Here is an 18,123-nt window from a genome sequence, read left to right as displayed (position 1 = left end):
TTCCCTGCCGTGGCTAGCTGCCTGCTGCCTCCCGTCCCGCTCCCACCACGTGCAGGTGGATGTGGAAGTGCGAAGGCTGCGATGCCCCGTGCCTGTGCACGGTGTACAGCCCGCACAGCCGGCCTCTGCCCGCGTCCCGCGCAGAGCCTTCCACCGTCCCGCTGGGGCTGGACACGCGGAGGGACATCGAGGAGCTCCAGGAGGCTGGTGGGCCCCTCACCACTGCACGCACATCAACGTTTCTTATAGATGGCCCTTTGCCTCCTGCCTTAGTCGCTTTGCTTTCATTTCTCATCTCCAGGCGTACAGTGAGGCCTCGTTCGGGGCAGGGCGCCGCATCTTGGGGCTTTGGGGAGGATTCCTGCGTGGTGGTGATGCTGCGTATCTCTGACACGTGGTACCTTTCACAGCTGTTTGTTCTGAGCTGGTAGCTGTAAACCAAGACCTGGCCCTGCTCTGCTGTTTTCGCAGCTTGTCTCTCCGTTTTATCCGGCTCTTCCAGGCTTTGATGCTCTCTCCTTGCAGCCCAAGGGTTATCCGCAGCATCCTGGACTTGCTGTTCAGCTGTCAAGGCTGGGAAGACTTCACAGGCAGGTAAACTGTTACCTAGGACCAGAACACTGCTTGGCATGGGAGAAAACGCTGGCTTGCAGACAACTGCTCTGGGAATAACAACAGTGCCGGGGTCATGTGTGTCCCCGCACGGAGCTGTTGGCCCCTGGTGTCCCGTGGACGTTCCCGATGCCTGGGAGCCCTCACCAAGGAGCATGTAGCACTCCAAGGCTCCAGACGCTCCAGGGAGAGACACCACCCTCTCTTCTTCTGTCTTCGTCTGATCTAAGGCCAGCTTTTCATCCCCAAAGCAATCATAAAACCCAAGGGGCAACTCCTGCCGCGTCCGGTAGCCTCGGTAAGCTGCCTGAATCTTGACAGCAGCTTTGTGCATTTCATCCAGCTCTCTCCGGACTCGGTAGCCTCGCCATGCAGCCTGAATGATGGTAGCCTGCTGAGCCTGTTTTCGGAGCTGCTGCCATGCTGTGCTTTGCTGTGTCTGGTGGGGCAGGCTGGGAGGTTCTCCTGAAGATACCGCACTGAAATAAGATACTTGGTCAGAAATTACGATGTTCTGCCTGAGGTGATGGTGGCTAGGTCCACGGGCTCTGCTCCCGCCTGCATCTGAGGGCCCTTGCTTGTCATGATCTTCTCCTGGGCTAACAGAGATGGTTGCTTTGAAGATCCACATATGCACACAAGATTCACACGAGGATTCCTCTTTTTAGCTTTAGAGGTGTTATTTTGATACAGTCAGAAGGTAATTCCCTGATTGCCTAAAAGATGAAACTGCAACATATCATCTAGAAATGCTGGAATTGCTAGGAGGGTCGTTTTCCTCAGTCTCTTGCTATATTACACTACTGGATGTTGTTTTTCTGGTGCTTGTGGCTTTCTTCTTGTTGTTTCATTAAAAAGACATACAATTGCTGTTGTGCATTTTCCTCTCTTGCTCCATGCTTCTTGCTACCTGCTTGAATTACAAAAAGATCCTTATTTCCATGGTTCACAAGATCTCTATCACATGCATTTTCAGCACGTGTATTAGAATTTGCATTTACGTCCAAAAAAAAGATACATATTCTATCTCATTTGCAAGCACACAATAGCCTTATCAAATTGTGTTTCATGAACATAGTCCTCAGAGTCAAATTTTTGTACATGATGGGTTGCTCTACCATCCAGAGTTTCAATAAACCTTTTTATGTTCTCTCTCTCTCTCTCCTTTTTTTTTTTTATATGTATTTAAAGGTATTATTTTCACAGAAAATGCAACAAAACACCTCAGCACCAAACATTTCAGCCACATTCAGTCTCTCAAAACTCAGGGGCTGAGAAATACAGCTCCTCAACATGTGCCATGGAGCTGCCAGACAGATGTCTGTGTCTTCAACATTAGGGGAAGGGAAGGGAAGGGAAGGGAAGGGAAGGGAAGGGAAGGGAAGGGAAGGGAAGGGAAGGGAAGGGAAGGGAAGGGAAGGGAAGGGAAGGGAAGGGAAGGGAAGGGAAGGGAAGGGAAGGGAAGGGAAGGGAAGGGAAGGGAAGGGAAGGGAAGGGAAGGGAAGGGAAGGGAAGGGAAGGGAAGGGAAGGGAAGGGAAGGGAAGGGAAGGGAAGGGAAGGGAAGGGAAGGGAAGGGAAGGGAAGGGAAGGGAAGGGAAGGGAAGGGAAGGGAAGGGAAGGGAAGGGAAGGGAAGGGAAGGGAAGGGAAGGGAAGGGAAGGGGAAGGGGAAGGGGAAGGGAGGGAAGGGGAGGGAAAACAACTGTCACGTCCTTTCTTAGGTGCAAAGGTGACCACTCTCTGGCTGATTCAGATCACTCTAACTATTTCCTTCACCTTGAGGGCTCTTAGAAGCTTTCACATGCCAACCACTCATCAGCAGCAAACCTATTCCTCATGAACCCTGACATGAGAAGAGCTTCAAAGAAGCTCTTCTGAAGAGCTGCAAAGGGAAAGCAAGCCTGCCCTACCTAGAAACACTCCATCTCCAAACGGTGGCCAGGCCCACTTAAGTTAGGATCCAGGCCATTTAGCCCCCCTGTGAGCAAGACACCTGATGTTTGAGATCTTTTGCATGGTATCTGACAGTTTCAGCTCTCATCCAGGAAGAAAAAGGTCTGGACTCTAGGTTGACCCCGCCTGGACTCACATTTTGTAGGCCACAGCACACCAAGAGCAAAGTTCTCCTACTTGTTGCAGCTCAGCTACTTTACAGTCAAAAATCTTAGAAAGTGGGAATTTCCTCATAGCAGTCAGGACTCCCACATGAAAGGGGACAGGTCCTATAAAGTGCATGCGTTTCTGATTGAATCACCCCTGGTTAAAGAGGAGAAACTCTTCTGGTAGCACCCAAACAGCAGACAAGGCCTCATCTCTGTCACAGCGGTTACCCCAAACCAGGACCACAGAGTCAGCATGTCCCTGGGAAACAGTGCTGGGGGAGTTTGTGAGCGGTTCTGCTTTTAATACCTCCCTTTGACCTCCTTCTGTCCTCCCCAGGTCCCGTCACAGCAGGGCTCGCTTCAGCCCAATGCAATTCTGAAGCCTACCTGATGGTTTGAAAGGGGCTGTGAGACTTTTTCCTTGCTGTGCTGAGTCCATATGAGATGGATTAATGTCAAACAATTTATAAGGAATAATATTTATTCTTTCCAGCAATTTCTTAAGGTTAAATGGAAATACGTACAGGTAAGAACCAAAGAGATAAGATACACAGGACCATCATTTTGAACAGCTGCATCATGTTTTGGCCTTGCATCTTATCTGGTTCAGGCACAGACACCGTCAGGTTTCTAACTGAGAATGTTAAATGCAGATCCTGAAGCCAGTTTTCTTACAGAGTAATGTCTAGTGTTTCCTACCTGTGCTAATTCACCACTCAAAGCTGTTAATCCCAGTTCAAAAGGAGACGTCCCCATGTGCCTGAAATTCAGCACTGTCTACAGCAAGGCGTTTGCTCTTTACATTAGAGTTTTTCCCAGTCATGCTCATGAATATTTACAAACAAAAGCCAGCTAGACCCCTGCGTGGCACAGATGAAAAGCTGAATTTTCAATTACTTCTATATTTTTACTTTTCTTTAATTTTCATAACAGAAGTCTAATAGTATTGGGTACAGAAGAAATAAAGGCCTTGGCCACACAGGCATAACTGACTGCTATCTACAGCAGGACTGCTCCAAGTCACACAATTGACCTGGGAGCGTGTTAATGCTTTGTGTGAAACGTGATTGCAAGCAGAGCATTTGGTTACAGACACCTTCACAATTCCTGGATGAAGCCAGAGTACGTTTTTCAGGTAATTTGTAGAATTTAATTTTGAAGTAATGTATAATCCTGACAGAAGAGACGTGAAGGTACTGCTAGCTAGTAGCGTGATGTTCTGTAATTATTTAGTGCCATATGTAACCAATGGATATATCTGAAAACTGCATCAGTTAATTGAATAGTGTGAGGAATTAAAACAGAAAAATTAGAGGTTCTGAGACCCCAAAAGCTTTCACTACTGGATAACATATCTGGTACCTGTCGTTTACCTTGCTTCTGACAAGCCAAACGGGCTGCATACAAACACCAAATGTTTACAGTTGCACCTCACTTAAAAGCAAAATCTTACCTTCTTGCAAAGGATGTAAAAGCTGTATTTGTCCCTGCTGCCACAGCAGAATAACTTTTTTTTTTATTATTATTTTTTTCCAGAGCAGTTTTAATGGCAAGCCTGTGACCATGCAGAGGAGTTAACCTCATTAAAGACGTGGTTTTCAATGCCTAGCTCCACCCGACAGCAAGCCAGGCTGCTTGGAGCTGGGAGCACAGACCACCAGCTCGTGTGCAGTTTCAGGAGGGGGCATGGCCAAAGCGCTCTGCAGGCTGCCCCTGCCATGCAGGAAGGGGGCCAGCTCTCTGAGGGAAGGCTGGTAAGTGCGGGGCCAGGCCCCCAGGTGACAGGAGCAGGTGCCAGCAGACAACTTACCGTGGCTCTTGGAGGGCTTGCAGAGCACAAGCCACTGACCTGAACTCTGCAAAGGCCACAAACCGCCTTTTAACCACCTCAGGACCTAACCACACAAACCAGGCTGCTGTCACCAGCGTCCTACAGCACATTATCACCCACATTTGCCCTCACTGGGGTGACTCCTCACACTTGCTTTCAGTGCAGCGTGCCTGACTTTTCAGTCAGCCAGCAGGGAGGCTCCAGGAGGCCTCCCCAGCGAGCCCACAGACCACGACACGCTAGCTCCGGAGCCTTCAGACCACCGAGAGAACAGAAAGGAGCAAACCTATGGTTTCAGGAGCCCGCCACCAGTGCCACTTCAGGGTTTTGTTCCTCTGTGGGTAGCGGGGATGACCATCGGGCTGTGAATGTTGTCAGACACCTTACTGGCTGAGGGTGACCATCTTCTCCCCAGCCGGGCGGGTGTTGCCTTGCTGTGGCCTCGCCGCAGCGCTGTCCCCTTGTGACATCATGGGCAAACGCCTGCTTTTCAGGGGACAGCTGGGGCCACGCGTGGCTTTGTGACTCTGGTGGTGGAGAAAGGCGCTGCTGCACCTCGCTGCAGACAGAGGTGCTGCCCCGCTGCTCCCTCGTCGACACGGGGCCAATGAGAAGAGGCACGGTGGGTTTTCCAGTGACGCTGATGAGAAAAGCCAAGGTGGACTTTCCAGTGATACTGACGGGAAAAACCTTGGTGGACTTTCCAGTGATACTGATACGAAAAACCATGCTGGGCTTTCCAATGACACAATTTTCAACGATACAGAGAAGAAATCCCGGCCCCACGGGATTCAGCAAGGTTTTCCCCGAACTCTTTGGTCAGGCTTTCAGCACTGCTGCATAGGCAGGGCTTTCTCTGTAGGTTTCTGCGTGAGGAAAGTTATGCCAGTGGTGAACACGTACCCAGAAAGCTCTCGGCTCCTCTGAGAATCAGGGGGTGTACCTGAGCTCACTGCTCCACCTATCCTAAATGAGCATTTCTCTTTGCAAACCCAGCAGTCACATACAGGAATCAAAAGCCAAAGCAGAGTAAAAGTAAACAGGTATGTTAGCTCCGCTTGAAAGGCAGGAGAGTGAAATCTATCACAGCAATTAAGCCTCCTCATCCCTAAACCCCAAGCAGTCTTCATCTGAGACATGCTTTTTCTACCAGTGCTGTTTGCAACAGTGCTTTGCATTTTCATCTCTCTGGCACATTTTGTAGTATACAACAGTAAGAGTTACCAGCACGTAGCAAGAGGTTACTGTCTCACGTCCTGAATATCCTAGTGCTGAGCTGCTGAGGGCTGCTTAACTTCCGACAGTATTAATTGAACAACCCAGATGAACCTTAACTTGGGAATACAAGGAGAGCAATACCACGGGGGTGCAAGCCAAGGCAGACAAGAAAAAGATGGTGAAAAAAACATCCACAACAAGAAAAATGGTTCTGACCTGTTAATAGAGAGATCTTTTAGTGGGGAGAGAGGTCTTACTTCTACAGTCATATCACACAGATGGTGGTTTCTGCAGACAGCGTGATCACAAGGCTTTGTAGTGACTGTGCTGTGAGACAGGAGCAGGGCCACTGCCACCTACTGCTTGCGTAAGCCAGTGATTTCTCCTGTGGCCCAGAGCAAAAGGTGTTGACAGAGGCTGGTTTTGATTTGGTGTCACCAGGAAATTTAATTTTGTCAACGGATGGCAGTATCAAAGGAAGATAACTCCAGTGATACTACACTTGTGGTTTGTGTGTGTGTGTTTTTAAGAGGTTACTTACAAATATCTGAAGTTCCTCAAGGTGAAATGTCCACATGTGCTTTCGCTTTAGGGGATAAACGTGTCTATTATCCACGACCAGATTTCCCTGGCGTAGTACCTGTAGAGTAGGATCTGCCCATTTTCCCAACATGCTGAACACATAAACAAACTCTGAGCAATTTCAGTCCCTTGTCAGTCAAAGAAAACTAATAGATTTTCTCCTCTGGACTCAAAAAGTAAGAACTGAATGTATAGATGGCAGAATTTTAAGTTCTTGAAAAATAAATTGATTTTCAGAGCTCTGACATGACACCACGGATAGGTATCTCTTTATTTGGAAATGACTCCTGGAGGGAGGGAGAGAAAAAGGGAGAGAGAGAAGGCTGTCAAATTAGGTATCTTGTAGCTTCCCTTTCTGATTGACAGGTGTTATCATGGTTATTAGCAGAAACCTGAAATGCGGGCAGAAATCTTGGGATTTTTCAAGCCCAGTAAAAGGTCACTTCCTCTTTAACCAAAAAAAAAAAAAAAAAGTCACCTCTGAAAATTCTTCCCTTTCTGAGCAGGTCCAGACTGTAAAGCACCTAAAGCCTGCAAATTCTTTCTGCAGAAGACATGTGAGGACAGTCCTGAGAAGAGATGGGGGTGGGAGGTGAGGGGTGACTGAAAAGCAAACTCCTGCAGATAAGGTTCAGAAGAGATGAGTAAGAACAATGAACGCAGGGAAGAATGTAAAGAATAACCACCAACTTTCATAAGAAAAGCTGAAAATATCTCAACACAAAGGGAACCGGTTGGTAACCTTTGCTTTAGATATACAGCTGTACTACTGGGTTGTCAAACTGCATAAGCAGCCTTCATGTAAGAACTAAAGAACTCATGATAAGCACTTTGAAGAGAGCAGCTGGTCTAAGCTACCTTTCACACATGTATTTCATCCTGGAGATTAGGGACACCCAGCATTGTGATGGCGAGCATACAGAAAGCAGTAATGGAAATCACATTTATGTTGTGATTCCACCACATACAGCTGCTATGCTGTGCTGGTGTCTTGATGTCAGCATATTGCCATATCATTCTAAGTCCTAAAGACTAAGTCTAAGTCCTGTGTAATGTCAAGTATCTTCAAATAAATAAGCTTGGTATTAAACTTTATACCCTTCTTGTTTGGAACATCTGGAAGAACCTGGCCAGAGAGTATTGGTCTCTGACAGGAGGGCCATAAGTGAGTACAAGGTGAAAGAGGAAACTACTGCTGGAGGAAAGACCTCCTTTTTCTGGATTACCCATCACCGGACTGAAGCTTTCCCAACAAGAAATCATGTATCTTTCACAGGCTCAAACACTGAAGATTTGATTCATCTATAGGTAACTAGTACAGTCATAGACCTTGAAATTTTAATACCCACATCCAGTGAAGCCTGAAAGGAATTTAGAAGCTTGCCTACTCCATTCAAGCCCCTCTCTGAATTAAAACTGTAGAGACTAGCCTAACTGCAAGACCTTTTCATAGGTCCAATTTAACTAGACCCAATTTAAGATGCAGATGACTATCACTTTTTCAGAGGTCCAAACATGAGCCCAGGCTTTACAGGTCTTTCCTCCCTGCACAGTGTGAGGAAGCAGCTACAGGAGAAATAATAGATCATTTTGAGCTACAGGCAATAAAAGCCTTGATACTCAATGTTAAATGAATCAACAGGGGCAGGAGTGTGGAGAGATTTAATTATGACAATATAATACGTCTATTCACAGGAGAAGTCCTTGAAAATTTCCTTCTGAATATCCGCTTTAAATGTTTCCTTTGACTTCTTCAGAAGATTGAAGATGGCTTTCTTTCGTAAGCTGCTCCTAGAGTTACACGGTGTATCAAGCAATTTTGCTACACATTTTTTCCCACACACACTTTTAAACTCCTTTGGTCTGTGTAACACTGCAAGGCTTTCTGTCCGATTTGAGCAATAAAATGCTGTGGTTAGTTCAAAAGGAGATCCCTGTAAGAAGAGACAACTTCTGTTGAAAATATCAGACAGGCACAAAAGGAGATCTGTAATAGTGATTACTATCAGGATCTCTCTTGAATCACGTATCTATTCTGTTTTGCTGTCTCTCATTTACCAATCAGACGTTATCGTGGCTAAGGTATGGCAAATAAACTGCTGTGTTTAACGCAGCAGGGGTAACATTCCTAAACTTGCGGTTGTGACACAGCACGAGCATCAATGTTCTTGGGCAGATTGTATTTTAGTTGTTCAAATCAGACAGCAGCTCAAAAGACCCCTTTCCATCCTGCCAGAGACAAAGGTGTGAGCCGCCAGGAGACAGAATAGCCTATAGACTAAAAACCTACAACAGATCTCAGGAAAGGAACCAAAAAGGTTGACTACGAGTAACTGCCTTGCTCCAAAGAAGCATGGGATAGGAGCAGTCCTTTGAAATGGATTTAGAAACTGGAGTTGCAGTTTTAGTTTTACCCAAGGAGCTACTTGGCTTTCCTTCTTCCTACATTCAGACTGGGATTTTGTTTGTATTTTATTCAGCTGTACAACTTCAAAATTCGTATCAGGCACTCTGCCTAGGTTTACCCTACATAGTGCTGAAAGCAAATGAAATCTTAGCACGACAGAAGTTTTTAAGACCATTCTAATGACAACAGAGACAAAGCAGTGATGGGAAGTACAGGAGAAAGAAGCTCAGCAATGAAGGATTCCCTCAGTGTGAGGAGCAGTAACCCAACCATTCTCTTACTCCCCCCCAACCTCCCTTAAAACACAGGGTCCACACAGCATTCTACAGTAGGCTGCTGAATAACCCAATTACACAGGGAAACATACTTTTAAAAGGAGAAAAATTTAAATGCTACATACAGCTCAGACAGGCTCTACTAGAATAAATTGGGGCAAATGGAGGGAAGCACGTAAGCAGACACTTCTCTTTTCAGAAGCAGTGCTGATGTTCTGCCTGTCATAACATCAGTCCATGTCAAGAGATCTCTCTGTCCAGATTTTAAGGATGGGACACTTCCGACAACTGCCAGCAAACCTCCTCAGGTTGTTTCCTTTACAGAATGGTCTTCAGCAGAATGCAGACACAGGCATTTAAACAGTTATTAGCTATTTCATCTGCAGTTGGACAGACACCACTCACAAAAGCCTTTGACATCTTACATTCTCACTTCTTCTTTTTAACTCCCAATTGCATTTTTCGGAGATGCTAACGAAACTGCTGCTATACGCAGATACCAGTTGTGGCCAATACATACAGGAAGTGACACAGTACCTTTGCACAGCTGATTGTGTGAACATAGTAAATCATACTTTAAAAAAAAAGAAGAAGAAAGAAGGAACTTTGCTAACAATTAGAGATTGCAGCAGAATGACAAGTGGAGAAAGATCAGCTGCTGAAAGTCAATTGGTTGTTCTAGTGCCAGCTGTTTTTACACTTCATAGCTCTGTGGTATTGACAGCCCGCAACACACCTAGCCCTAGCAGCACTGCACCTCATAGAGGAAACAAGAATCTCTCAGTATGCCTCACTCTTACCTTACTAGCTACTTCTTTTGCTGTGTTGATTTTCTGACGGGTTAAAAGAAAGCACTTGCAGAAAGTGTTTTCTGCCACAATGACACGGTTCCCAGAGTCTAAATTTGTTGGATGGGAATCCTTGGCTGGGGTGGAAGGAAGCAAAGCTGAAACTTAAGAGCAAGATGTCACTTTTACATTTGCAAAAGTAGTTGCCACAAGGTAATGGCTCATTGCAGCCAGAGGAGAGGACTTCTCCCCGTCCCCTGCTTCTGGCCCTGCCCTTGTGTCAGAAGCGGCATTTCGCAGGCAAAATGGAAACAATTCACTACATGGCCGCAACTGCCAACTGTATAGCAACACTTTTTTAAACTTCTTTTCCTTTTCAATTTTTGAATTTGTGCTTTTTCAGTTTTAAATATGAAAAGTAACAGCAAAGACTCAGAAACACCACCAAAATTTTTTTTTTTTTTTTAAATAAGCATCTAAACAAGGAAACTGCTCTATAAAAAGACAGAAAATGTAAAGATAGATTTGGCAAAGTCCTGGGAAAAGAGGAGAGAGAGCAGTTAAAAATCTAACACACCATTTGCTTTTTATTTTTAATCATGAATAATAAATGTACACAAAAGGATGCACCAGCAATTTTTGTTCATTTTAAGTATATGAAATGGCAGGGAAAGTAGATACACAGCGTGAGTGAGGTCAGAAGTATCAAGACTGGTTCTAAACATTTCAGAATGTCATGCTAACAGAATATTAAGGGAAGTTTTTTAAGCCATCATGAACAAGGCTTGATTAACACCAGAGCTAGATTTCACACTACACACAGGTTTGAGATGGATGGAGAAGAGTCATTCCCCTCATGTCTATTATGTCAGGGAATTTCAGCTGTGAAGGCTACAATAACGTTAGCATGATGTCATTCTCTGATTTTGAATGAGTTTGTTGACTAAACAAATTATTGGACAGTAAGTGCAAACTGCTGCACTGAATGTTAAATTCATTTTTAGAAAGGCTCTTAATAAGGCTGAAGGAGAGGCAGCAGCATTTGAGATATTAAAAACCAGTCTAGCACCAAGCAATTCTTGAAGTCTAATTCCATATCTGCCCAGTGGTGGATGCCTTCTGGGGAAGGAAAAAAAAAAAAAGAAAGAAAGAAAAAGAAGGGGAAAAAGAAAACTAGAGTATGCTGTAATTAAAGCAGAAAGAGTCCAGCACCCCAGACAAGGAAAAACAAATTTCTTCATTTCATGAAGCTACAAACGTATTTGAGATGCAAGCTAAGACCAAAACTTTCGAAGTCGAGGACAACATTCCACCCGTGACAGTGCTTATGGGAGTGGCATACTCCAGCATGCTGGGGACGACTGTGTATTGTTAGGGCACTTTTGGAACGCAGTCACCCTAAACAGGATACCGCCTTCTTGATCCTGCCAGCAATCTGGTAATATGCACGTTCAGTGCAGTACTGTGTTTCAGCAGGGCTCGTAAGTACCCTCAGAACAAAATCCTCTACAGCTCCAGTTAGCTACACTAAAGAAATATCCCCTTCTCTCTCACACACGCGTTGATATATGCTACTCCAAAAGAAAAGGCTCAATTACAAACCTCACCAAAAGGGATCCAGGAATTAAGACTTTTTGCAGTGCTTTGAAGGCATAACAAGCTGAGGCTGGAAGTTTCCCAGGCTGAAATATGTAACTTACCTTTTTCTACACAAGGCAGCGTTTGCAGGTATTCTGAGCTGGCCTAATTCCACTCCTCCTGAAACCAAAGAAAACTACTTCCTGGGGATCACCTAAGCCAATATTAAATGCCTTGACAAAGTTTTGCGCCAAGTGTACGACAACCTCAATTTCACTCTCAGCCACATTCAGTTCCCATCCCGTGTAAGCATAAGACAGCCATTGTTAAAAATAAAAAATAAAAATTGTACAGATTTTAAGTGCATTTTAACCCTGCATCCTTTCCTTTTGTAAAGCAGTTCAGATTTCATAAACTAAATGCATATTCTAATCCTGAGATGCTTGCATTTTCTGTATATTAAAAACATATCGAACTGAAGTGAAAATGAAGAAAAAAAATGTGGTGTCCTCCCTATAATATTTACTGGTTTAGAATTCTGGAGAGTCTCACACAGAATTAGAGAGCATTTAGTTTTTAAACTAAACGTCCTGGCCTAGCAGAGTGAAAGCTGACGTTCATGACTGTTAGGCAGGTACTTCTACAACTTCAAAATAGTCATTGGGCAGAATCACATAGCCTTTTCCTGACAGTATGTCTTTTTCCTTCTGAAACTGAACAATCTCCCTCAGTTTTTCAATTTGTCTTTCCTGACGCCGGCATCGCTGTTGCGCAGTCTTGAGCTTCTTTCGCAGTTTTTCAACTTGCTCCTCCAGCTGCTGAATTCTTTTTCGCTGATGAACGGTATCCTCTACGGTATAATTGTGATCACAAAAAACTGCAAGATTGCTAGGGGTCTGGAGAGGAGGCATCAATAATCCAATACTTGGATCTACAAATCTGGCATCTATTTGAGCTAAATGGAAGGAAGGAGTTGATGGAGAGGGCAGTAACACAGAAGCTGCTGGTGGTGGTGGCGGTGGTGGTGGCGGCGGAGGTGGCGGTGGTGGTGGAGGCGGTAGTGGATCTTCTGGCTGTTCTGGAAATTCTTCAGGCTAAAAAAAAAAAGAAAAAAAGAAAAGTACATTTGCATGCTTAACACTGTTTACAACACAATTCCATTACTCCTGCTCCAGTATAATACCAACACCCATGACTGAAGTTAACTATAAGAACTTCAAGGCCTACATTTTCAAAACTGGCCACCAGTTCCAGGCCCGTTTTTGTATGGCTTCTGAACTGGAGGTGTTTTAAGCAGCACAGTTTCCAACACTCTTAAACTCAAGTCCTTGATGTCTCAAACAAGTCAGAAGCTGGAGAACCTATAAACCACCATCACTTTTGAAGGCTTAGCTGAAATACGTATCTAGGATTAGCTGAGAATGCAGGATGTAGTTCCATGAAACGGAGCTCAGCTGACCTGGTAACTCATCACGGCCATCCCACTCCCCTTCGCCCCCCTTCTTTCTACTGCACCTTACCATGACGTACTTTGAACTTGCCCGCTAATTTAGACAGGAGCAGAGCAGAAGTGAATAACCTTCTGTTGAAGTAAAATAAGAATTATCTCACTGAGGGAGGTTGATAAGCTGGCAGAGCAGAGAAGGTTGACACAGCAAGACCCGCCTCTTAACAGCTGGAGAAGGCTGTATCACTGTTTTGGTACTGCAGCACATGGGCTTGGTTTCAAGAGATATAATGAGCCAAAACAAACAGCTCTTCAAGCAAAGCAGCTCTCCCAGCTCTGCTATTTACCCTTAGCTAAAACTCCCACTTGCTAAGATGACAGGAAGCTACTCAGTCTCCCACCATGGCTACAGGAAAGCTCTGTCCTTTACTGAAGTCAGAGCCATGCAATGAGAGGTATGGGCTACACCTGAGCTGGTATACAGGCAGAGGGAGAGTAGGAGCATGGCTGGCAGACTGGACAGAGAAGGGAGAAGCCCAGCTCTCCCTCCTGGCAGCAGCAGAACAGCAGATGAGCTCAACCCCACAGGAAACTGCAGTCTTTATCATGCTGCTCTTGATAGGCACACTTGCATGGTTCATGACAGCACAGACCTCTCACTGCTTGACTGGAGGACAGAGTAGAGAAATCAGATTCTTTCTGCCCCAAAGGAACATATTTTAATTCACAAATGCTTCTGTGCACACAATGATTAAAAAAGACCTGTTCAAACAGAACAGCCAGAATATTACTGTTTTTAAAAAAAAAAAGCTCTCAGTGAAAAGAGGCACCGAAACCAATTTTGTAACTACCTATCTCCAACGTTATTACTACAAATAAAAGCACAAAGACCAAAGGCATTCACAATGTTCAGTATTAGAGCCACTGTCCATCCCCCTCGTCATTAAGTTCCTTGACTTAACATAAAAAGCAGCACTCGAAAGGGGGCTAGGGAGAGCTAATATACATGTAATTCTGGTACAAACTACATACAGTACATGGCAGAAAGGAACTGAGAAGGCAGTTTTGCATTTGGTATTGAAGGGAAGTTTCATTAGTGCTCAGGTACTACCGATCACTTTAAAGTACAAAACCAGCCTACTATCAGTTTAATTTCTCAATTAAAAGAAATTGCTGCCACCGGTGTGCCTATCTAATTCACATACCTGTATTCTAAAAAGCTTGACCCTGTCAACAATCACTTTCAAACTTCTCTGCTAAGAAATTTACAGGTCAAACACAGAATCACAGAGTCATCTAGCTTGGAAGAGACCTCCAAGATCACTGAGTCCAACCTCTGACCTAACGCTAACAGTCCCCACTAAACCATATCCCTAAGCTCTACATCTAAACGTCTTTTAAAGACCTCCAGGGATGGTGACTCCAACACTCTCCTGGGCAGCCCGTTCCAGTGTCTCACAACCCTTTCGGTAAAGAAGTTCTTCCTAACATCCAACCTAAAACTCCCCTGGTGCAACTTTAGCCCATTCCCCCTCGTCCTGTTGCCAGGTACCTCGATGTCCTTCTTGTAGCGAGGGGCCCAAAACTGAACACAGTACTCGAGGTGCGGCCTCACCAGAGCCGAGTACAGGGGGACGATCACCTCCCTAGCCCTGCTGGCCACACTGCTTCTGGTACAAGCCAGGATGCTGTTGGCCTTCTTGGCCACCTGAGCACACTGCTGGCTCATACTCAGCCGACTATCCACCAATACTCCCAGGTCCTTCTCTGCCAGTCAGCTCTCCAACCACTCCTCTCCCAGCCTGTAGCTCTGCTTGGGGTTATTGCGCCCCAGGTGCAGGACCCGGCACTTGGCCTTGTTGAACACATAACATGCAGAGAGAAATTCACCCCTGTTGGAAGCACAAACAAAAGAAATTGCATTGTTGCCAGACAGATGAATTCACAGAGGCATCTACCTGCAGTTCATACAGCACATGCTATCTTTATAAATATGTCATTATTGTCACAACATACAGCAGAGAACTGACTGTTCATATCGCTGACATGTCACAAGTGAATTATAATCAATTCTCATAGGCAATAAATGGTTCTCCAAAGGAAAAAAAAAGTGCATAAACTATTTCAAACTTCATAATGAAAGAGATAAAAGGATGTATTTCAAAAACAGTGTGAATTCAATTCCAAAGAACCGCAAGCACTAGTAGTATCCTTCTCTGATACTATGTAATGTCTTGAAGGGAAGTGACAGGTCACTGAAAGTTGCTGTGAGACAAACAGAAATCGCACTACATCCTTCTCCGCAATTAAAAGGCATCCCTTTGTGCTTTCGTAGAGCCAGACACCATAATGAAATGGAGAATGTGGCTCACCATTAACCCTGGTGCATGGATGGTATTTTCGTAGGTTACCCTGTATACCTATTTGGCTTTCAGACTGCAAGAAGCTTTGCAAACAAGTGACAGAGAAAACGTGTCATTCAGATTACAGGGAAAGGGAATCCAACAGAACTTAGTACAGCCGTATGTACCTGGAACTTGTCTGCCTTTCTATATACCTTGCGCTTATGTTCTCTCGCCTATTTTCCACTTGTCACTTTCCAGATACATTCCCTTTCCATTTCTGCAATAAATCCAGCGTTACACACAACAACATCAACAACAAAAAAATCAAATAAGCACAACCCCAGTTTCTATTTACACAGCTCATCCCTTGGCAGTCTTTCAGCCCTAGACCTATCACATCCATTCTCTCCTTCCTCTATCACAGAGCGGGAAGAAACCTGCTACGTGGTGTCCCTTATGGAAACCAATCTCGTAGCTTTCAGCTTGCATTTATTACGCCTGCAGGGAAGAGAGGATAATTGATTTGCAGTTATGGCCAACTGCAGCTGAAGTTTGGGGACGGGAGTTGAGGGTCCAGCCTGCCTTGCAAAGGATGGCTCACAGGTGTCCCTGAGGGCTCTGTCAGACCCCCTGAGCACCACAAGCACCTGGAGGCAGCCCCGGCGTGCCCCGGCGTTACCTTCTCGTTGGGCTCGGTGTAGCAGAATATGGTGGGCACCGCGTTCTCCTTCAGCAGCTTGTTGTTGCACTCCCTCTTGAAGCAGTCGGGCGTGAAGTGCTCGGAGCAGATGCTGCTGTACTTGGTGGGCTTGAAGTTCTTCCTCTTCACGGCCGCCTCCCACTTCTTGCACAGGTCCGGCCTCGTCAGGGGGAACCTGCGGGCGGCGGCGGGGCGCCATCAGCTCAGCCTCCCTCAGGGGCTCCCCCCCCCCTCCATGTTCTGTCAGGACCCCCCCCCCCCCACCACCAACGGCCGCCGGCGACCGTTGCGCCCCTCCCCTCCCCTCCCCTCCCCTCCCCGCCCCTCCCCTCGCGCCGCGTCAGGAGGCGCCGCCCCGCCCCGCCCGCGCTCCTCACTTGTGGAAGGAGATGGGCTTCTCTTTGTCGTATCGGTTCCGGCAGCGGTAGGCGGAACACGACTGCACCATCCTGCCGCCCCCGCCGCCCCGCCGCGGGGCGAGGAGGGGCCCGCGGCCGCCGGCAGCTCAGCTCAGCGCCGCGCCGCCATCCTGCCCCCCCCCCCCCCCCTCCCCTACCCCCTCCGAGAGGGACAGCGACGGGACGCGGCCTCTCCCGACTCCAAGATGGCGGCGCCAGCTTCAGCGCAACTCTCGCGGTGGCTCCGCGCGCCGCCCTCGCCCATTGGGCGCGCGGCGCGGCGGGGCGGGGCTTGGCCGGCGGGGCGTCCAATCGGAAGGTCGCGCCCGGGCGAGGCCCCGCCCCCTCTCCCCTCCCTCAGCGCCACCCCCGCTTTCCCCTCAGACGGCGCCCGGCCGCCACAGCTGGGCAGCGCCGGGCGGGGCGCGAGAGCCACCGCGATACGAGGGGAGCGCGATAGGGAGCGGGGCCGCGATAGCGCCCCGGGCCGGGATAGGGACGGGGCCGTGGGTCCGGCGGTGGCTCCCAGCGGCTGCCCGGAGGGGCGAAGTGGCTCAGGGCACCAGCAGGCGGCCTGCCCCGCTGCCAGAATAGCCGGGTATCTGCGTGTAAATGTAACCCTGGTGTGTGCACAGCGTACAAAGCACACGTATAAAGCACACAGAAACACAAAATGCACACAAATAACGAAAATAAATACTGTTACATCCACAGCAGCTCTGTTGCCTTCACTGAAGCTTGTCCCGCAGGTCCCCAGCACCAGCCAGTGTCTCAATAAGTCACTGTGTTTAAAAAAAAAAAGTGATTTTAAGTTTTTCTGAAGCAGCCTTGTGGGCTCCTGTGAGGGGCGGCTGAGGGAGCTGGGGGTGTTTGGTCTATAGAAGAGGAGGCTCAGGGGAGGCCTCATTGCTCTCTGCAACTGCCTGAAAGGAAGGTGTGGGGAGCTGGGGGTCGGCCTCTTCTCACAGATAACCAGCGATAGGACCAGAGGGAATGGCCCCAAGTTGTGCCAGGGGAGGTTCAGTTTGGCAGTGAGGAGCCATTTCTGCTCAGAAAGAGCAGTCAGGCACTGGGACGGGTTGCCCAGGGAGGTGGTGGGGTCACCGTCCCTGGGGGTGTGCAAGGAGAGGCTGGACGTGGTGCTTGGGGACGTGGGTTAGTGGTGACACTGGTGGTAGGGGGATGGTTGTGCCAGGTGATCTGAAGTCTTTTCCAACCGTATCTATTCTATGATAACTCTGGTGGTGGCCTCAAGCCCATGTGGACCTCCCCAGCCTCTTCTCTGCCCTCCAGCCTCTGGGAGGTCATTTTCTCCCTGTCGGCCTCCCCTCAGCACCGTCCCCACGCGGGGAGGCAGGAAGGCTGCGTGAGCTGGGGCAGGAGGCTGGGGCCCCTGTGCCACGAGGCAGGGGAGCACACAGACACGTGCACCATCCTCCTCCTCTCCAGGTGAGAGGTTCCCGCCTGGTGGTTTTCCTCCTCACCATGGTCCTTCCGTCTCCCTTTTCTGGAGACAAAACACGGTCTGGGTGAGCAGCAACGCCCAGCGAGGTGCTGATCTGCAGCAGGGGACCAGCATCACTGTCACAGTCCCGTGGCGTCTGCGCCAGGCGGGTGCTGAGGGCAGGAGCCAGCCGGCACGCCCAGGCAGGGCAAGGTGACAGGATGGCTGCAAGGTGCACCCTGCGAGTCCTGCAGGAGATGGTTCCAGAAACTGGAAGGGAAACTGAGCCCCAGTGCAGGTCCAAGGCCTCCCCGGAGGTGTGGCTGGAGCAGGGAGCAGCTGCAGCACAGCCGGGCCGGGAGCGACGGCCTCGGTGCAGGCTCGGTGCCCCAAGGTA

General features: G+C 47.7%; 1 protein-coding gene across 1 annotated transcript; it reads right to left on the bottom strand.

The window, feature by feature from the left end:
• Positions 1-10,374: 10,374 nt before the first annotated feature.
• On the bottom strand, positions 10,375-16,498 carry THAP1 (THAP domain containing 1). The gene is made up of 3 exons (XM_068666636.1): positions 16,262-16,498; positions 15,864-16,059; positions 10,375-12,486 (listed from the first exon to the last, which is right to left on the bottom strand). The coding sequence occupies exons 1-3, from the start codon at positions 16,330-16,332 to the stop codon at positions 12,019-12,021; spliced, it is 735 nt and encodes a 244-aa protein (XP_068522737.1). The 5' UTR covers positions 16,333-16,498; the 3' UTR covers positions 10,375-12,018.
• Positions 16,499-18,123: the final 1,625 nt, after the last annotated feature.

The sequence above is a fragment of the Anas acuta genome, chromosome Z (assembly GCF_963932015.1).
Source record: "Anas acuta chromosome Z, bAnaAcu1.1, whole genome shotgun sequence".
Taxonomy (NCBI): Eukaryota; Metazoa; Chordata; class Aves; order Anseriformes; family Anatidae; genus Anas; species Anas acuta.
This window is presented reverse-complemented; position numbering and strand designations above follow the sequence as displayed.